The 22,397-nt window shown below is 37.5% G+C and overlaps 2 protein-coding genes across 5 annotated transcripts in view; one reads left to right on the top strand and one right to left on the bottom strand.

Moving 5' to 3' along the window:
- The window catches only part of Exn (Ephexin), a 212,208-nt gene extending 198,818 nt beyond the window's left edge, over positions 1-13,390 (bottom strand). Inside the window, exon 1 of the mRNA XM_067788067.1 lies at positions 13,046-13,390. The gene's annotated coding sequence lies outside the window, so the exon portion shown is untranslated. The remainder of the gene's footprint in view (positions 1-13,045) is intronic.
- Positions 1-22,397, top strand: part of BBS1 (Bardet-Biedl syndrome 1) — a 272,737-nt gene that overhangs the window by 224,609 nt on the left and 25,731 nt on the right. Inside the window, exon 1 of one of the 4 annotated variants that reach the window (XM_067788095.1) lies at positions 22,280-22,369. The exons of the other annotated variants lie outside the window; for them this stretch is intronic. Coding sequence (XP_067644196.1) covers positions 22,345-22,369 — 25 coding nt within the window. The 5' untranslated portion in view covers positions 22,280-22,344. Of the gene's footprint in view, positions 1-22,279; positions 22,370-22,397 lie in introns of those variants that run through there. 4 annotated transcript variants of the gene reach the window in all.

The following is a 22,397-nucleotide window of genomic DNA, read 5'->3' as shown; positions in this document are numbered from 1 at the left end:
GTTCCCATGTACCGTTAAGCGAAAAAATAATAAAATTTTGAACTTTTTACAGCTAAATGCATAAGGTCGAATCATGTACCGTACTCTTGGGGAACGGCTCGTGTAGCATCCCAAAAACTACAAAGGCAAGTCGGTATACACGGCACTGCAAAGGGCAGTTATAAACATAGAGAAAGCCTTTGAATATAAGGAGTATGCCTTAGGAGTCTTCTTAGACATTGCCGGGACTTTCAACATTGTCTCTAAACGTTCGACCATGGATGGTCTCAACTTCGTTGGACAGGGGTACGAAGCGGGGCGACGCAGGACGGGGTATTACCACGTCCGCTGTTAACGCTGGTAATCAACCAACTGCTTCAACAACGCTTCGGTGGTACATATCTGGGCATCTAAAATCGGGTTGACCGCAATCGCGGAAAAGACAGAAATAGTCTTGTTTACTAGGGGTGACACTGCAGGAGAAACCTTTCACAAGATATCTAGGAATCATTCTAGACAGTAAGTTTTTATTGAAGCTCAACGTGGAAGAGAGAATGAAGAAGGCCTCGACGGCACTGTATGCATGTAAAAGAAAGCTGGGGTGTGCGTGAGGTCCACCGCCCTTTCTCATTTATTGGGAACCTGCAGCGATTCTAAAGCCTATCCTATACTATGGAGTCCTTGTTTGGTGGACAGCCATACACAAAAAAACCTACCTCAAAAAATAAGAGAAAATATGCAGGCCATCAATGCTTAGCTTCACGTGAGTCCTTAAAACAGTCACGACGGGTGCACTGTACACCATTATGCATTTTCCACCTGTAATCCTGATGGCAAGGAGCATTGCGTTAACGACTGCAAGGAGGCTCAGTGCCTCGGGCAGCTTGAGTGCGGACCATATGGCCATAGTATATATACGAACATACTACCTGATTCCGAATCTGCGCGCCTAAGAAGCTCTTACAGCCACAATAGGGGTTTATGGGAGGCGCAAGTATGCCCAAATGGCTCAGCTTATCCGGAAATAAACAGATCCTATAAGCTGCATGATCATTTTAGTGTTTTTCAGGCGGAATTAGTAGCTTTCACCAAAGCAGTAGAAGCACTGGAAGAAAATAGCTTAAACTGTAGCCGGGTCATCTTTAATATTGATAGCCAACCAGTAATTAAGGCAACAATTTCGCATAGCATAACATCTTAAAGTGTGTTGGAGTGTAAGCAATGCCTGGAAAGAATCGGGACAGGGAGGAATATGCATCTATATTGGGTCCCTGGACATATGGGTATAGATGGAAATGAAAAAGCTGACTAAACAAGGCGGCGCGAGAATGAGCGAGATTAAAATAAGGCGAGAGCTTCACATGATTGACCGAGCAGGAAAGGCGTGGAAACAAACGCGGAGCTGCAAAGTTTCGAAGATCGTGTGCAGCTCTTTCAACCTTAGAGTAACAAATTTACTCTTATCATTGAAAATAGGGGACAATACGTTCATGATGGGGACTGTACGCCTTCTTGTGTCACATGCCTTTAAATAAGGCTTAGTCAGTGATAGCAGATGTAGGAAGTGCGAGTTTAGGGAGGAAACGATCGAACACGTTTTATGATCGTGTCCTGTGCTTGCCAGGCTACGACTCCAGCTATTGGGAGTGGGACAGCTATCAGATCTAGAAACAGTTAGTGGCATATATCCTAGAAAACTTGTAGTATTTGCCAAGAGGACGGAGTTATTTTATAACATAGGCGCTGATATCTAATATGGTTTATCAGTTTGGCCTTTAGGCAAACTACTGGTAACACAGTGTACTCATTCAGTCTTTGTGAGGTCCTCAGTTCAACCTAACCAAACCTGGGCGAGAGCGCGCGACGGCTGCCGGCAACCCCATAACTTATCTCGTCCACCTGTTTCCATGCAATCGGCAAAAAGTTAATTTCTTGCCGAGATCGAGTTTCTGTATTTAAACAGCTTAAACAACCGCTACAACAACAGTAACAACAACACCAACGCCAAAAGAAAAAATCCTTTCAAATTTATTAATTACTTAACCGAATTTCGGATTCCAAAAGCTTAAAAGCCCGTTAAACCACTTAAATGACGCATACAACTAATTAACATATCTACATAAAAACGTAAATCACATGAATAGTGTCCAAGATCATAAAATAGAGTGCCGGCGGGATGACTTAATTCGTTCGCCACAATGCATTTATTATAATATCGGTGTTCTTACATAATGAACAAATTTCTACATTTTTACTTTCTTGCTTTGTGTTAATTATTCTATGTCTTACAAATATGAGGTAGAGGAGCTTGTTTATTGTCTTAACCAGTTTGTTTAAAGTTCAACTCACTCTTGAACGACACTTGATTATGGACTTGCAAGATAGAACGATGTTTACTCACATAGTTCAGCGACATAACCAATATATGTGTATGTAAGTACGTTTGTACATATGCATGTGTGTACTTTGGAAACTTTGATATCAAAATGATTCATAATTGAGGAATTTATTAAACTGCAACGCGTCAATTTTAAAACGATGGATTCTAATCTTTATTATTGTAATTATTCTTATCTTGTATACATATTTAATTGTTAATATATTGGTTAAGTATTTTTAAACTAATTAGCACATGCTTGCAGTAAACCTTGTAAATATTGAATACAGCAGCGAACACAAAAATAGCAGAGAACAATTTTTATCCAATTTCTTCAAATTAATTCCACTTTCTTTTTTTCTTTCTATAATATAAGAAAAAATTCTAGGGATTTTCTAGCTGTAACTATGCAAATCAGTCTCAAAACCGTTTTCGGAAAAGTTCGAAAGTTCGAGAAAATTGTACGAAGATTTAAGATTTTAAGATTTAATTGGAAAATTTAAGCTAAATGTCTCTCAAAATTTGTGTTGATTTTTGACAATATTTCAGATCAGATTCTTCGTATGGAAAAAAAATAAAATAAAATGGAAAAGTGAACCAAGGGCCGATCTTTCTAAAAAAACAAGTAAAAACGGGACTGTCTTCGGCTGTGCCGAAGACTTCATACCTTTCATGAATGGGGCTGAACAATAATCTTATCTTATCTTATAATCTTATCTTATAAGATAAGAAATATATAGTGAACAGATCTACACACCTTAACGATTTTTAAGATAAATATAAAATAAACAAGTAAAAACGGGACTGTCTTCGGCTGTGCCGAAGACTTCATACCTTTCATGAATGGGGCTGAACAATAATCTTATCCGCTCGTAATCTCCGAATAATCGGATGTATAAGATAAGAAATATATAGTGAACAGATCTACATACCTTAACGATTTTTAAGATAAATATAAAATAAAAAACAGGTAGGTACTTTGTGTGAGGATGCAAAGTTTCAGGTTTTTTGTGGTCTGCGTGTAAAAACTATGACTACGAATCACGTATTTCAACAATATATGACGTAAACGTAACTATTTGATGAAATTTGATGAATTTTGAAGCTTCTAGCCGTAAAAAAGGGGCAAAATGACAGTTTATATGAAGTATATAATATATATACCACCGATCTCTATGATTTTTTCAGACAACAATATATGCTATATACGTAAGCATTTTGTGAAATTTGAAGCTTCTAGCTGTCAAAACGGGGCAGAAATTGCGCTAAGTTTCTTATCTGAACAATCGGTTGTATGAGATATATACTATGTATACCACAGATCTCAATGATTTTTTCAGACATCAATATATGCTATACACGTAAGCATTTGGTGAAATTTGAAGCTTATAGCTGTTAAAATGGGGTAGAAATTGCGAAAAGTTTCTTATCTGAACAATCGGTTGTATGAGATATATACTATATATACAACCGATCTCTATGATTTTTTCAGACAACAATATATGCTATATACGTAAGTATTTTGTGAAATTTGAAGCTTATAGCTGTTAAAATGGGGCTAAAATTTGCGAAAATATATATATATATATATACTATATATACCACCATATATATACTATATATACCACCGATCTTTATGATTTTTTCAGACAACAATATATGCTATATACGTAAGCATTGGTTGAAATTTGAAGCCTCTAGCTCTTAAAATAGGGCAGTAATTACGAAAAGTTCCTTATCTGAACAATCGGTTGTGGGGGATATATACTATATATACGACCGATCTCATCAATTTTTTCAGGCAACAATACGTGCAATATACGAAAGTATATGGTGAAGTTTGAAGCTTCAATCTGTTAAATTGGATAAGATATTACAAAAATCCTCTTTTTCTGAAAAATCGGTTGTATGGATATATGCTATAGTTGTCCGATCCGGTCGGTTCCGACAAATGTTTAATCGGACACCCAAATACATCCGCTCACCAAATTTTATCAAGATATCTCAAAAATTGCGGGACTAGTTTGCATACAAACCGACAGACGGACAGTCGGACAGACGGACAGACGGACATGGCTTAATCAACTCAGCTCTTCAACCTGATTATTTCGGTATACTTAATGGTGGGTCTATCTATTTTCCTTTAAGGACTTACAATTTTCGGTTTCGTGACGAAATTAATATACCATTTCATTTTCATGAAAGGTATAATAATAATTTATAGTGCGATTTACTTGAAATTCGATTCAGCCGTACCTCTTTGGTTAAGTCATTATTTTTCATTCCGGGAAGTGGAACAGGAGCCGACCTATCGCGAAAAATCATATTTACGGTGCGATTTGCTTGAAAATTGGCACAATGGTATCTGCAAAGGACCGAGCTATTGCAAAGAATATAGTTTGTGGTGCGACTTTCTTGATATTCTGTACAGGGGTACCTCTTTTACCAAATAAATATTTGAAACATTTTTTTTTTCGGGAAGTGAACCAGTGGCCTACCTATTCGACAAAATCCTATTTATGGTGCGATTTGCTTGAAATTTAATACAGGGGTTCTCTTCGACAAACTTAATTTTTAGTACCCTTTCATTCCCGAAAGTGGACCGGAATGTAGCGATCTGTTGAAATTTATTGTTTAGGCAGCCTACCGAATAGGTTCATCTTACATATATAAGCGAATACAAAATCTGTTCGTTACTTAATAACTCAAGAACAGAAGAACACATTTTTTTTTAGTTCCAGATCTGGACTAAAATGTGGACCAGGGTCATCCGAGAGTTTTTTTTTTAACATTATAGGTAATAAATAGGATATGTTAATGAGGGTTTTAGCAAAGGGGTAGGGTAAAGAAAAAGAGCGAGGGGGAAGCCATAAGCTGAACAGGAGAAACAGGAAAACAAGAGATAGCGTGTAGTGTGAGAATAGGAGACAGTGAGAAAAATAATGGTGAGAGAAACCTGGAGAAGTGAAGGAGATGAAGAAAAATAGAGGGAGGTTGAAGGAGAGAAGTTAAGTGGCAGTAGAAAAGAGAAATATCGAGGAAGTGAAAGGGGTTAGATATGGTGGGTAGACAGGGATCAAACATGAAGGGGAGGAGGGACAGACAAGAAGATAATTTTTTTTTTTTTTGCAGGAGCTATAATATGACAAATCGCTCTGTTTACTGAGAAAGTACATACATCGCAAAGAAGTATATTATCGCGCAGAATAACATCCCTGCAAAAATCGCGAGTACTCCATGCATGCATGTATGGAGTACTCGCTATGGATCAACCGAGTGCTCCAAAATTAACCACAATTCATACAAAAAATATGGTCCAATTAACATTGCGATGTCCTAGGACTGGACCATATACTCCAGCTCCGCATTACATCAGAGCACTCAATGGAGTACCCACAGTCCAATAAACATCGTGTAGTGATTGCAATCGTTAAAAACGAGCAATGATCGGCTTACAATATGTTCATGTAGAAACATGAGATGGTCCATTGCTGCATTACAGTGGAGTATAATGGTAAGTACTCCAGTGGACCACATGATCCAACGATTTTTGCAGGGATCTGACTTACATATCTATCTTATATGTAAAGATGAATGTCATTTTAAAAAATGTACCTTCGTTAGTTTCATATAAACTCGTAGTGGTTTATAACAACAAAGATATTGAAATCGGCCGCATGTCGAAGCAAGTTTACCATATTTAGTATAGAGATTATGAGGAAGTTGAGGAAAGTGTTCGTGCGATTGTGAGCGGTAGTTGAAGTAGGAATGAGAGTGGAAGCGGGAGAAAGATAAATGGTTTTAGGGATGAACAATAATAAGAGGACAATTAAAGATAAATTATAAGAGGATGGGATATATAGTGCAGATGGAAAGCGAGGTTCACTTTTGAAGTGTTCGGGCAGAAAAAAGTATACAGCTGTGGGTAGGTAGCGGACGTACTTAGTAAAGAATGGATTAAAAATGTACTTGTAATCGCTTCTATAAAAAAAATGTGTTGTTTCCTCTCATAGCTCAAATATCTAGCAAATCAAATCGTAAAACAATTTCAACTTTTATCTTATTATAATAAGATAAATATTGAGAAAAATGAAATTTGTTACAAATTTCTGCTCCTATTTTCGTGCTCGCTGCTGTACTTCTTTTATAACAATGACCAAACATATCTCACATTTCATTAATTTGGAGAGCAGAAAATGTGTCATGAAAACTAATTTTGTTGGATTTGTTAACTAGCGTTTGTATGTACATATCAGGGATGCACCTTAACGTTAAGCTAATCGTTTATCAAAAAATTTCCACCGTTTCCGTTGAAACACTTCGAAATATTATCGATAAAGAAATTATCAAGATAAATTGTATCTCGTTTTTAACCGAACGAAAAGCTTTCGTTAACGTTAAAAACGTTAACGAAAACGTGATACTTTATGTTTGAATTGTGCTGGCAATGCTATAGCCATGGTGAAGCCGTAAGGTGGCAACAACGAGCGCACATATACACACAAACTCTATGTAATTTGTTTGTGTAATTCGTTGGTGGTAATGTCAAAAATACTCTGAGAAATGTTCGTACTGTCAAAATTCATGAGAAAAGTTGCAATCAGCTTGGATAATGCTTTCACCTTTAATGACTCCGCCATCAATCAGCTTTGCCAGCATAGTTTGAAATTAATAATCAACATAAACGATTTGATTTCGTTTTGATATGGCAGAAAACGAAACGAAATCATTTCGTTAAATTGACGATCTTAACGTTAATAAACGAAACGAAATGACTTCGTTTCGTTTATTAACGTTGATTATCGTAACGAAATGATATCGTTTCGTTGGTTAAGCATGCCTGGTCTAAAATTAAAAAAAAAATATTACATGTTATTTCATTGCGCCAATCTCTATTCATACTCTTCTTTCCTTTCTTTGCAGTAAAACTCTTTCTCTTATCTTAACTACTCCCTTTCCTTTTCTTTGCCATCTTCTGCTTCTTGTAACGATAACGATAAGGAAAATCTCCATTGGTTTTGTGGAGTTTTATCGATTTAAATGCTGCTTTAACCCATATTTATCTGGTACTTTTCAGAAAATAGCATCATTAAGGTGCTAGCCCGCCCATATGGGGGAAGGATTTGGTGTGACCAGCTTAAACCTTTTAGGTCATCGACCCCTCTACTTCCGTGAGGAGCTTGTGGTCGCCAGAGCCTCGCCTAATTAATAAACAGTATTATCCACGGGTAAGTGAGGTTGACTCTTTTGTTGGAGAGGCTATGAATTGCGCAAACTACACAACCACTTGAATCCCCTTATTCTTCATCTTATCCTTTTTCTCACCCTCAACTTTATTTCCTTCTGCTCTTCCTTTACCCGTATTTTTCCTCTTCCACTCCCTCTAATTCTTTTTTTATCTGCTTACATTCCTTTTATATACATCCTTTGATTCCTCTTCTACTTCGTTTGCGATTTTCGTCCTCTTTCTCAGCGTCTTGCTTTCAGCCTTCCCCCTCTCACTCACTTTCCGAGCTTTTGTCCCTATACCGCTTTTGTCCTTATCCCGTTACGCTTGCTTTTGTCTTCGACTTCTCTGCCACTCCTTTATCCTGTTCACTCACCTCCCACTTCCTCTTCTACTTGCTCTCCGTCCCCCACGACCTCTCTTTCGTTTTCTACGCTTATGTCTCTTTCTGTACCTCCCCTCCCTTCCTCCCCACCTTTTCGCCTTCTCACATTACTCGCAACCGATCCTTCTTTTTCATTCCTGTCCACCCTGATACTTCTTATTTATCTTACTCTTATTCTTCATATTACTGCTCTCTGCCTTTTCCCTTTTCACCCATCTTCTATTTCTCTCCCTTTACTCTTCTCCTCTCTTTTTGTTTACATGTACCAAAAATTGGCGGAAGAGCTCGACGTCATTTTTATTTTACTCCAAATTGTTTGTTTTTACGCATTTAACTTTAAGCATTTTAAGGATTTTTTGTTTTTTTTTTTTTTTCTTTTAAAAATTTATTTGCCATTTTCGCTTTTTTTCCTTATTTACATACTTACATACTAAGAATAAGCCAAACTACGCAAAAGGAAAGTTTAAAAGCATTTGGTTCGCAGTTTCATGTTCATGGCAAAAGCAAATATTTTTTGATTACACACCGGATTTTTTTCAAAAAGTGCTCACATTTCAGGTGAGCACAAAATTATATTTTTTTTAGCGGAAGTATAAACATAAGGGTGGTCCTTATAAATCGAATATGTAATTGTTTATACCAAGGTCAAAAATATCACATACAAATTATGGTCCCGATTTGAGAGAAATTCCTCCACAGAAACTCATACATATAAAATATATTTTTTGTTTGTTTTTTATTACCCAAAATCGATAATATTAAAGTTGGCGATATCAAATATAAATTTTGCCCCCTCTTGCAATCGGCTCAGACGTGTTTTCTAGGGATCTATGAAAACTCAGTACATTGAAAATGAACTTAAACCATTGTGCGACCCCTTTAACCGGTTCCGATCAGGACCAAAATATAGAGCGTTTTCTTTTCTGAAAATAATGTCGCCCAGTTGGTTCGTCTTAGCTCTTCCGTGTGATTGTGTGTTCCTTTCACAAAATATTTTTAACTGAATACCAAAAGGGCTCCCATTAAATACAAAAAGAGCCATTTTGCATAGATTTTAAGAGCGCAGCATAAGGGTAATATTTTTTCCATAAAAAAGAACGCCATTACATTTAAAATTATCATGGCACAGTGTTTGTGTTTGAGCGCCTTCGAAACGGCTGACCGATTCTCTTGAAACCTTGCGAGCGTGTTGAGTAGGTTTTGAGAATCGGATCTTATTTATTTTTCATACCCCAAAATAGTAAGTCTGCTCCATTTCTTCAATGTTTTCTTAAACAAAATTTTTTGTTTTTATTTTTTTATGAAACATCATTTAAAAATACATCCAACCCTCTAAGACTGGGATTGGTACTGGGAATAAGAAATAGAGAAGAGTAAAAAGAACTAAAGAGACGAAAAACGAGGAAAGAAGAAAGAGACTGAGAAAGAGTTAGAGTTAGACGATGAAAGAGAGATAGGGATAGATGGCCTCTGCCCAGAGAGCTGGAGAGAAAAGAAGAGATGGAAAAGACGAAGAGGGAGAAAGAGACGCAGAGAGAGTAGTGTAAAAGGATAAAGAAAAGGGACGGAGACGGGAAAGGAGATTCAGAGATAAAGACTTATTCAAAGCTGGGCAGCTGGACAAAACCAAGGGAAGAACAACGTCTGCCGGATCTGCTAGTATTAAAATATAATTTTGTTGTTTTCTAATACACAAAATCTTCACGTCTATACAGATGGCTCCAAGGAAGGGGTCGGGTCTGCTGTTTACTGTGTCGATCCAGAAATAAGTAGATCTTACAGGCTGCCAGATTACTGCAGCATCTTTCAGGCGGAAATTATAGTCGTAAAAAGAAAGCAGCCGACATTCTGGAGGAAGCTGCAGTCGCGTCAATATATATATATTGATGGTCAGGCGGCGATTAAGGCAATAATCTCATACAGTACCTTATCAAGAAATGTTCTGGAATGCAAAAAAGGTGTAGGAAAAACTTAGCTCGGGCCGAACCCTTCATCTATTCTGGGTTCCCGGTCATAAAGGGATAGAAGGTAACGAAAAGGCCGATAAGTTATCAAAGGAGGGTCCAACACTCGCTGAAACAACAATAGATGTCCCAATCCGTTTTGAAAAATCAAAAACAAACAGGAGTTGCGTATGATCTAGCAAGCAGGAAAGGCGTAGACAAAAGCGCGGGCTGCAAAATGTTTAATATTATGTGCAAATCTTACGATATTATACTCATAAACTGGCTCATAAGGCTCACGATGGGCATACTAACTGGAAACTGCCTCCTGGCGTCACATGCTTTTAAGTAAAGCCTCGTCAGTAACAGCAGGTGTAGGAAGTGCGATCACGTTCTGTGTTCGTATCTTGTGCTCATCAGGTCAAGGCTCCAGCTATTAGAGGCGGCAGAGTTGCCAAATCTTGGGGCAGCAATTATGCTAGGTCCAGAAAACGTCTAGTATTTGCCAAGAGGACGGAGTTATTCTATAACATAAGTCCTGGCACATAATTGGCGATACATTCAGTCTAAGTGAAGTCTGTATTGACCGGCAAGTTCGCGCTAACCTAACCTACCGAAAATATTATAGTTCACGACGTCACGTATACATTTTGCTGCCGATAGAAAATGGTTAAGGCGTGCTGTACAGGGATTTAAGCTCAGATTATCCTATAAAGGCTCAATATATTCAAATCTGAACTTTACCCACTGTGTGACACCCTTTAACCGTTTCTTATCGGCGCCAACCTTATATACGATATCACCAGCTATATAATTATAAATTTAGGGTATTAGCGGAATTGTAACTTTGACCCTTTTTGACATCACTTAATCGTCTCCAACCGGGAGTATAATTTGTCTCTGACATTTTTGGCTTTGGTATTTACCATTTGAATGGCTGTGAATGGAAAAAAATTGGTCGTTTGATTTATAAGGACCACCCGAATAAACATAATTCAGTAAACATTAAAATAAAGAGCGTATGATAAAAAGCAAAGTATTTTTTTATCTACTACTGTAAATATAAATAAAGCATAATTAGTGCGCGTGTAATTATTTTTATGGGAAGCAGATGACTCACGGTTGCATTATCAATTTAAGTAAAAATCCATGTTATAAATAATATTTTTAAGCACATAAGCATGTACAAATGTATGATCTTTTGAATTGTAGAGTTTTACACATTTTGGGTTCGTCTTTGCGATGTTTGTTATATTTTTTGTGAAACTGTCAACAAAATAAATTAAAATCAATCAAAGAAAGACCATTATCACTTGCATACATAAGAACAAGTAAAGACGGGCTGTCTTCGGCTGTACCGAAGACTTCATACCTTTCATGAATAGGGCTGAACAATAATCTTATCCCATTCGTAATATACAAATAATCGGCTGTATAAGATATGAAACATATAGTAAACAGATTTATATACCTGAGCGACTTTTAAGATATATATAAAATAATAAATAATAAAATAATAATAATAATACAAACAGACAGATGGACATGGTTAAATCAGCTCAGCTCTTCATCCTGATCATTTCGGTATACTTATTGGTGAGTCTACCTCTTCTCTTATAAGGACTTACAATTTTGAGATTCGTGACAAACTTAATATACTGTGGCGAATATTAGCATCACTATGCTGTTAGTAAATAATCACAACAACAAAAACAGCACGCAGCCACTCCTACATACATGTACACATCAATCATCATTTAAACACATACATAGAAGGCGACGAAGAATATTACACACACATAACCAGCAGCTTAAAGGAAAGATATTATCTCACATATATATATGCAGTCGTCAGCTAAGTGTTGTTACTCACACATACACACGTATATAACTAAATAACCAAGTATGCGATGCAACTCTTTCAGGTTCGTGAAAAGTCTAGTAATGACGTATTTTCGTCGTATCATAACGGACCTAATATCACTGGCTTAGGTGTGCCCTGAGGCAGCCACTTCAACCTGATCTAGCCTACTTAACAAGACGCTTAAGTGTGTAAATCTGTTCACTATATATTACAAATCGTATGTGACCGATTATTTGGATATTACGAATGGGATAAGATTTTTGTTCAGCTCCATTCATAAAAGTTATGAAGTCTTCGGCACAGCCGAAGACAATCCCGTCCTTACTTGTTTTTTTATTTTTTGGAAAATCATCGATATTTTTCTGCCCGATAGTTTCGATATTCAGGTTTTTATAAAAAAGTGTTCATATTTGTACATGTTGAAGTAGATTTTTGCTCGTAACTATTGATTGGATTACCCGATCCATAAAAAATTTTGACAGCAACGTTACTTATGCACTAATGGTCATTCAAAAATTTATTGGAAGTTGTAGCTAGCCAGCCTTTGAAAAACGAAACAGTCCGATAGTATTTTTCGGGCTATCGAAAATATCGAACGGCACCGAAATCGATAGTTTTGCAGCTCTATTTCATTGTCATAGCGCAGTATTTCGAAATAGTAAAAGACTTCGTTTATTTGGGAACCAGCATTTTGGAATCCAGCGAAGAATCACTCTTGCCAATGAATGCTACTTTAGACTAGGTAGGCAATTGAAAAGTAATGTCCTCTCTGGGCAAACGAAAATCATACTCTACAAGTCACCTATCGTACCTGTCCTACTATATGGTGCATATGCATGGACCATAACAACATCAGATGAAGCGGCTCTGGGAGTGTTCGAGAGAAAAGTTCTTCGAAAGATTTATGGAAGAAGATTTAACGATGAGCTGTACGAGCTCTACGCAGACATCAACATAGTCCAGCTGGGGCTGCGCTGGCTAGCTCATGTTATGCGAATGAAAGATGACGCTCCGGCCAAGAAAGTGTTTCTATCGGAACCCGCTTATTGAAGCATAGGTAGAGGGCGGCGCCTACTTCGCTGGCAGGATCAGGTGGAAAACGATTTAAACTTCCTTGGTGTGACCAATTGGCGCCGGTTTGCAGAGAGAAGAAGCGACTGGCGCGCCTTAAGTAAGTAAGTAAGCGCAGTATTGCTCTGGATCATTCTGTGTGGACAGCCTTCTTTGAAATCATATATACTATTATGTACCTAAATATACTGATACTCACATTGTGACTAATAATTTCCTGTTTATGGCCAGCAACCAATAAATCTGAACGATAAACACGAGGATTCAGTTGCATTCACTGCGTCATTTAATAACGAATTCGTATAAACGCACTTGCAAATCAACAATTTTGCATTTAATACTTTTCTACAATAGTGGATTAAAACGTTGTTTCGAATTGACCAACATGAACTAAATTACACTACATTATGATTACAAATGATATTTTTTTTAATAACAGGTGTGAAAGCATTTGCACTGTTCAATTGTGATGGTATATATTTTTTATTTATGTCGATATTTATGTAAGCCATTGATCACTAAATTTGTCACATATTCATTGGCTTCCTGCCTGCATTTGTAATCAGAAACGGGTTGTTGTTTGATTATTTTAGATACAGGAAAATAATTCAATCTGCAAATTCGATTAACTTTGTAAGCAAACACAGCAATCCAATTGTTATTACATATGCATTCTCACGGGTCATTCCATCTCAAATCAATCAATAACAATTACCAGATAATTTCAACTTGACTGGATTGGTCAACAATTTTTCATTTATTTGGCGATATGAACAATAAAACATGCTTGCCATGTAGAAGCATTTAGCTTCTCACACTACCAGTGAGTGGACTTGGTAGCAAGCTTACATTCTTAAATCACTTTTTAAGGGCTTATCGCACGGTCGTTGCGGGTACCATACTGATACATCTTCTCGCTGATGAAAGGAGGCTGAGGCTGTCATTCTAATACTATGTTCAAACAGAAAAATAAATTGAGGCAATTTCGATTTATATTGAGTGGTGTTCATACAACTCAATTTAGCTTACACAATAGTATTTTGATAGCTGGTTGGCTCATCTCTACGCCAACAACATTTGTTCAAACTGTCAAAATATGCGTGTTGGTATTAGGCGAATGGAATGGAATGAAAACATAAAACTTTGAAATTTTTGTGTGTTGTAAGAAAATGTGTTTAATGTTTTGGTTTCATTTTGAGTTTGCCATCTTCTTTTGACAATTCCTACTCCAGTGAAATGAAAAAAAATAAAATCAGCTGATGAGATGAGCCAACCATATAGTTGAGCCATGCGTAAAACTGACGTGTAAATCTACTCAAAAACACACTTTACAAGGTTGCATTTTGAGTTTGAAACAATTTATTACGCAATTTTATTTAAATTGGAAATTTAGTATTACAATTTATTATATGATGAATTGCGTAAATACGATCACCTATATTGTGGGCCACAGATTCCACAAAAACGAACAAGGCTGGAAGGCACACTAGATGACCCAGACATTGACATTCATAAGGGATATGATCAAAAGACACGTGAGAAATGTTCTTTTAGCGAGCAGAGAGACGATTGCCAGTAACGTGAGAGTAACCAAGGAGGTTAAAAGCTCTTATTCGAACCTAAGTAATGCTTACGCGGCTCCGAACAAAGGGGTACAAAAACAAATGGGTACAAAAACAAAGGGGACAAGTGAACAAGCGAGATATTTGGTCACAGAGACCTCGTTTTCTTTGCAGGAAGTTGAGGCAGCCCCACTCTTACTATAGTAAGCTGACTCGCTCCTGCCCAACAGGCGCTTGCAACGATTTATCAAATGTTCAAACTCACTGGCGTCTGGAAACTCTTATTGTGTAAGTTATTGGGTGCTATATGATATCTTTCAAACTATTTTTATCTTTTAATTCGAGACTTAGACTACCACTTGGCTATTCAAAAAAAAAACATATTCTCAACTGAAGATCTAATGTGATTTTATCTACAGAAATTTCGACTTCACACTCACTAAAAGGACAGAACTATGGGAATGAATTAATCTCACTTCATGGCGGCGGTGCCAGTGCAATCAATACTTAAGGTCAAGATATGCGCATAACGGGAGTGCCACGAAATCCCAAAAAAAAAAAATACCCAAACACAAAATCCCCAAAGAAAAAAAAAATACCCAAACACATAATCCCCAAATTCAAAATCCACAAAATCGAAATCCCCCAAAATCAAGATCCCCAAAAGCAAAATCCCCAAACACAAAATCCCAGTGCTATGATAAACATCATGACCGTGTAAAAAATAGCAATATCTCTTTCCTCTTTCATTCATATTTATGTATGCATAACTATATATTCACGTTTTGGCAATACATAATTTTACTTATACATATATAGAACTGCTAGTCGCTCTAATTCGAACAAGCTAACAGAAGCGTGTACTACGCAGAAGGACATCACCGTGGCGGTAGCCACGGTTATACCATACACCCGGACTTGGCATGGCGTAGCCCATGTTGGTATGGATTATTAGCCTTTTTTGGTTGCGGCGATTTTAAACCTAATTTGAATTTATTTCACACATAAAATGGGGATTTTGTGTTGGGGATTATGAGTTTGGGGATTTTGGGTTTGGGGATTTTGATTTTGGGGATTTTGATTTGGGGATTTTGTTTTGGGGATTTCGATTTTGGGGATAGCGTGGTAGACCCGCGCATAACAACCTTTACTGTTAAAGCCGAAGCTATTGAGAAAGCTAGAGTGCCTTTAGTGCACAACAAGTTGAAGGGCATGTGTCCCTGAACATAATTCTGCCCCGTACTTGAGAATTTTTTCTAATGTGCGAGTTGCTTTCAAATGCGGTTTAAGTGTGATTCCTAGAATCTGCTAACTGCTATATAGATCATCTTTTGTACCCATTTCAGCACTTTAGAAACGCGCGTCTCATCTCCGAAATTCGTTAGACAACGGTCCTATAAACGGGTTGGACAATCCACTACTAAACACAGGACAACACAAGGTTAGAGGCTCTAGTGTTTACCAGTGGGTCCACGATTAGATTTGTCTACTTTCGTTGTATATTGGAACGATTTTCCACCATACCTTATAATATTTTTTTTTTTTTTTAAGCAAACCAGTTTCGACATTGTGTCATCTTCAGTGACAACAAAATTATTATAAATTTTCAAACCTATCTGAAACATATAACGGAGCAGTACGAAGTCTAAAATTAAATATGTTGAACATCTTCAGTCGAACTTGACTTACTTGGAGTAACATCCAGAGTGCTTGCCTTAGACAGGCCCCAAATAGGGTCGAAAAAACATTCCTTGCAAGTACTGCAGAGATTGTAGCGTCAATTCTGTTAAAATGGAGCTTGTCTTCGCTTAGTGTATAATGGTACAAAATACTACCACTAAGCCTAGCGTCCATTGCGATAAAGTAAAGATTGTCTCATACACTAACCCCACAAAATACCACCGTTATGGCTACCGGCACCAAATGGTGTACGCCTGAATCTGGCGTAGGTTTAGTTTTGTAAAAAAAAGCTGAATTTTGGAGGATAGCGTCATTCAGTTTCTAGGAAGATATAGTAGATTGCATTACACACGTGTAAAAGAGCCATTGGCAAAATATGGAGACGAACTTCCAGACGGATTTATATAGCGATTATTTGGCCTTATTGCTGTAAGCGGTAGTCGCATTGTGTCCAGGGCTGAGCAAGGCGTCAAACATAAACTTGCTAGAAAAACTGCATAGATCAAGTATGAACAGCATAACTGGTGCTCTAAAGACAACGTCAAGCAAAGCTCTGCTGCAACATCAGGCCTGCGTTTAAGAGAGGTCGTCCATAGGACACACTAGCGTGCTAACAGTTCTGCTACTTTTCCTTGAAGCACAGACCACTGTGCGAACACATCAGTTAGGACTTTATAGTAAACAATCCAAGCAGGGATGATTAAGTGGAGTCAGATCGATACTTTGCTGCTGACGGCAGCATCCAGGGTTCTACGTTAAACGGTAGGGTTGGATGAGGGGTATATTCAAAGGACCAAGAGCTCCCACGCTCTTTCAGACTACCATATCATTGTAGTGTAATCCGGTCAGAAGTATTAGCTTTAATGGAAGCCCCGGCTTGGATAGGAAAATGCACTATCGGCAAGGAAATCTTTATTTTAAGCGATAGCCAAGCGGCTATCAAATCCTTTGGTTCTCTCTCATTAAATTCAGAACTAATATTAAAGTGTCACCGATCGCTTCAGGAGATGGCCCAATAGAACCGTATACACCTCACATGAGTTCCGTGAGACAGGGACATTGAGGGAACTGCTGTATTGCAGACGAACTTGTTAGGCAAGGCACGAAAAAGCAGATTCTTCCTGACAAAGAACGCTTAGGTATACTCTTTGCCAAGCGAAAGCTAAAAGAGTACATCTGCCGTCAAGCAAATGAAAGATGGCTACAAACCTTTAGGGTATTTTAGCAAATAAAAAAATTTTAATAAATACGTGGCGCTATTTACCTTCGAGGAGACTTAGGGCGAGCTTCTCTTCCAATTTGCGTCGTGCTCCCTATTAATTTTACTTAAAAGTTGAATGGAAGGGACCTATTCCGAATGACAGCTGGAAGTCAGATGCACTTTCACTGAGAAGCTCTTCACGGCAGAATTACAGTCGACTCTTTGCCAAACCACTGCCGAGGGGCGACCACGCTTAGGAAAACTTTTCTAACTGAAAAAAACATTTCCTAAATTTTTTGATGTTGCTTTGACAGGAACTTAAACCCAGGACCTTCGGTGTGCTAGGCGAGGCACGCTACCTCCACGCCACGGTGACCGCACGGCCAAAATTACATATTGAGAGGTTCCGTCACTTTAACACTCTAAGTAAGTGATAGGCATGCAGAAAGGCTAGTGGTGCCCTACTGTCGATGATGTAGGAGTTGTAAAGATAACAAACAGGAAGAAACGGCGGATCATTTTATGTGCAACTGCCCGGCGTTAAGTGGTGCAAGATAATCTACGCCAGTCCAAAGAAAAGTCTTGAGCGGAGTTAATTAAAATAGAAACTTGTTGACTCCAACCGTTGATGAGTTTGAGATGGATTAGCCCACTTGTTTGTTTGTAATTAAATGCATCGTACATATAACTACTGGCATTACACATTCAACTTGTTTATTACACTGGACATTAGCATTACTACGAAGTTATTGAAAGTGACGGTTTCTGTCACCGGTTTTTTGATAGATGTGCATACGTATCTGGGTAGGTACATCAATGTTTGTATTTTTCGAAATAGTAGGCAAATTGTCGCTGAGCTGATGGATCTCTGTGATAGTGATTTCTATGTGTATTTTTCCAACACATGAATATTCAAAAAATTTCTCTCTTTTTCTTTAATACATATTTGCCTTGTTTGCACATTTATTCAGCTGGAATGCCAACAACATGTTTGCAAACATAAAAAATGAAAGTAAAGATCACACGCGCTGACACGGTGATTTCGTTCACTGCTGCTGATGCGGTAGATGTGCTGCTGCAGATTGAGTGCGCGCGCGCATGACAACTTTGTGACGCGTAAGCGCGCGCAGATCGCTTATTCCAATCAACGAGTTTGTTGTTCGTCACCAGCTCATATATGCGCGCGCATTGAACTCGCCGCGCTCACTTAACGCACAACTTGCATACATCATTTATTGATATTTCTTACATTCACTTCACAATTAACACTCATCAATAATGTAATAAGATTAATTATGTTAATTATAGTTTTTAAAATACACTCCTTTATTTATTTATTTTTTTAAATTAACAGACACAAATTTATATTTTCTTTTAAATCGATAAATATTTTATTCCATTTTTGCTTAAAAACTCAACAACACTGACGCGCGCTCGCTCTTGAAGTAGCGCTCTATTCGCGCACCGTTCGCCGTCCGTTGCAAGACTAAAGTAAGATCCGCAATAAAATTGTATCTGAAAGTACAACCAATAACGCAATCGCCATCAATTCTCCGTTGCGCTGTTTATCGTTCACCAAACATCGCGCCCCACACGCCGCTTGCCAATCGCCATTCAACACCACTCTGTGCCTTTTGCCTACGCTCCATATCAATTGTTCGTACTGAAATCCGTTCAGCTGCGAAGGTAACAACGAAGTCAACAGCTGTATTTCCAATAAAACGCCAACATTCAACCGCTAAGTTGATGACGATTGCAAACAACAATACCTACTTACGATACATACAAAAACAATTGCTTGAGAAGCTTTTTTGTTTTCGTTTAATGCTGGAAATTTTATTATTAGTATTTTGGAAAAATTGTTGTTGCAATCTTGACTCCTATCGCCTGCAGTTGTGAGTAGTGAACAATCGGTCATATTCGGTCACAATCACTCATTGCCCTATTAATTATTGTTGTTTGTGTTTTAGGCTGTGTTGTGGGTTCTTCAGCGATATTAACCCTATGATAGATTAACCGCATCGAGATATTAATGCCTTTGCATCTAAATTTGAGTTTATCGGCAATGCGGAGAAGGCGGATCTTGTACTTTCACTATGAGCTATAAGGTCGCGAATTTGATGAGGGCTGTGTGAGAAGGGCGGCTGCCATGCTGTGGTGGTAACGTGCCTGCCACACCGAAGGTGCTGGGTTCAAGTGCCGAGCAAACCAACATCGAAAATTTAGGAAGAAGTTTCTATAATAAGAAAGAAGTTTTTCTGAGCGGTGTCGCCGCTCATCACTCTTTTGTCATTTATTGCTTCTCCAATTCAGTTTCTTTAGCAGCCGAGGCTCTTGTGGACCCAAGCTTTTCATTGAACTAGGAGGTGGTTAGCGGAATGGACTAGAAGGTTAAATAGGGTCATTTAAAATTGTTTCCGAGATGTGCGAGCTCATACATCAACATCGACCAAATTCTCCAAAAGTCTCGAGGAGTATCTTTATGGCTACATCAGCAACAACAACAACACCTTTCGGTTGGCATGTGAATATGAGCGCCCTAATTTTTTTTTTTTTTTTTTTTTTTTTTTTGAAAATTAAAAAAGAGTGATCTTTCCATCCTTCAAACTGAACTCAATGATTTTAATGCTTGGTGCTGTAGAAATAAGCTCGCGCTCAATGTCAATAAATGTTACAGTGTTACGTATTCTAAATTAAGAAATACAGTGACTTCGACTTATCTTGTTTATGATACAGCTCTAGTTGGGGTAAGTAAAATAAGGGATTTAGGTGTTCATCATTCACATTTACTGAACATCTAAATTTCATAATTCCCAAAGCTTACGCCTTATTGGCATTTATTAAAAGAAATGGCTCCGAATTTAAGGACCCATATAATAAGAAGCTGTTGTATAATGCGTTCGTTAGATCTAGGCTTGAATATGCTTCCATCATATGGAGTCCTCACTATGAGGTTCATAATATGAGGATTGAACGTGTTCAGAAAACTTTTATGAGGTACTGTTTATCTGATTTAAAATTCGACCAGCCCCTTCCTCCTTATTCTTCAAGGTGTAAGTTAATTAACCTTCATTCCCTGGAAAGTAGAAGGGTAATATCCACAATTATGTTCCTTTATGATATTGTTAATGGCGTAATCGATTGTCCAATAATTCTTGAATCTTTGAACTTCCATGTTCCACAGCGTAATTTGCGTCAACATTATATGTTTGCTCTTGAGAATTTTAAGTCTAATTATGAGCTGAATGGACCAATCACACGCGCTCTAATTGTAATCAACTCAATTAATCATAAACATTGTATTGATTTTTCTTTATCGCGGCAATGCTTTAAAAATATGCTCTTTTCTGCCTTAAGTTAAGTGGTTCTTTATTATATATAAGTATGTGAATTCTTATGTAATCTAGTCTGCAGGATTCTCTGTATATCATAGACTAAATAAATAAATACATAAATACATAAATTAAAGGATACTAGCGACAGAAGACAGTCTCGACCGAACTTTGATTTACATCCATAATTTTAATATAAATACTACTTCATAGCTCACTTTTCTCCTTCTTTCTCCATTTCCTGTTCCTGTTTCAATTACATCATCTCTTTTCTCCTTTCCCTCACTCTCTTCTTGTATGCTCTCTTATTCTCTCACTCTTTCTTTTACTTTCCTCTCATTCACAATCTCTGCACTGCTTTCCACTGCACCTTTTTCCCTTCAAACTCACTCTCACCCTCACCCACCTGCTCTATCTCCGTTTTAAATCTTGAACATCGTTTTTCGCACAAGTCGGTATCTGGTCCCCTTTTCGGTGAAAAGTCACTCTCATTCACCTGCTCTCTCTACATTTCAAATCAAAAATATCATATTTGGAATATGCCAGTCTCTAGTTCGATTTCCAGTTAAAAAGTACCCTTAATATTACCTATGCAGGGAAAGCTACTTGGACAAAATATTAAGCAATTCACGCCGTATCTAAGAATTCGTCGAATAGATCGGCAAGTACGCAATTTAGAAACGCTTTATAATTAAAGTCTTTTGGAATAGACCGATCCCTGCTCTATTACCTGGAAAGAAAGCGTCATAATGTTAACCTATATAGGTAAAGAAGGAACCTACTATGTACCAAATTACAAATCGGCCGCACTATAAATATGATTATTTTCAATAGGTCAGTTCCCATGGCTTCTGACAGGTTCCTTCGATATATGAGAAAACTAAAGTCTCTCAAATCTTTTTATTAAAGTGTGGCAACCAATTTAATAGTAAAAAAGGAAAATAACAATAAACATGAAATACAAGCAGTAAATCGCAATGGTCCCCAAAGAGCCCAGTCTCGCAGCAGAAGGTTAACAATGTTTTTAGCTTTATTGGGGCACTCAAGTGATTGACGAAAGAATAAGAGTTAGAATCAACGGGAAATAATTAAATAAATATAACGAAACACATACAAAAACAAACACACTTGAAGTATTCATATCTCAGTACTTATAACATGAGGCCGAATCTCCGTAAGTCATGAAAATAAGAGTACTTCATTAACGTGATTATGTAAAAGCGGCAAGCACGGCTCCATTTTCTACTCTTATATCAGCCAAATTTTAAATAGTTCAGTGCCTCAGTTTCATATCATCCTTTTACAACTACTTATTCGAAAACGGCTTGCAAGAACACCCAATCTCGATATTTATCTCAGAATTCGGTTAAAGATTGTCCTATCTCAAATTTGTATCATAAACTCCCTATCTTGCCTCAAAAAGAGTTGCATTTATGCTTTAATAGGGCCTTTTTGAAGAAAACTTTGAGATGACGTCTTCTTCAAAGAAATTTTGATATCGAAGTCTTCTATTTCTAGTTTCCATTGGACGATATTTAAAGTTCTAGTAAAGGCTTTGTTTCCTCGAAAGCAGTGCCACTACATAGCGGATAACTGGATTGTAAACAATGCTGAAATGCTAATAGCCTTATCTGACATCTTAAAAACGGTGAAGTTGCCCGTAACGTAATAGAGGGGTAAGCCTGTTTGTTATCTAGCAGGTGTCCGAGGAGTTCCATCTGGTATGGCTAATTCTTTGAACCTGTTATGTAAGTATCTTTCTTTTGATTGGTGTAA

This window comes from Eurosta solidaginis, chromosome 5 (genome assembly GCF_040869045.1).
Source record: "Eurosta solidaginis isolate ZX-2024a chromosome 5, ASM4086904v1, whole genome shotgun sequence".
NCBI classification, from domain to species: Eukaryota; Metazoa; Arthropoda; class Insecta; order Diptera; family Tephritidae; genus Eurosta; species Eurosta solidaginis.
The sequence above is the reverse complement of the archived record's forward strand: the minus strand, read 5'-3'. Positions and strand labels throughout refer to the sequence as shown.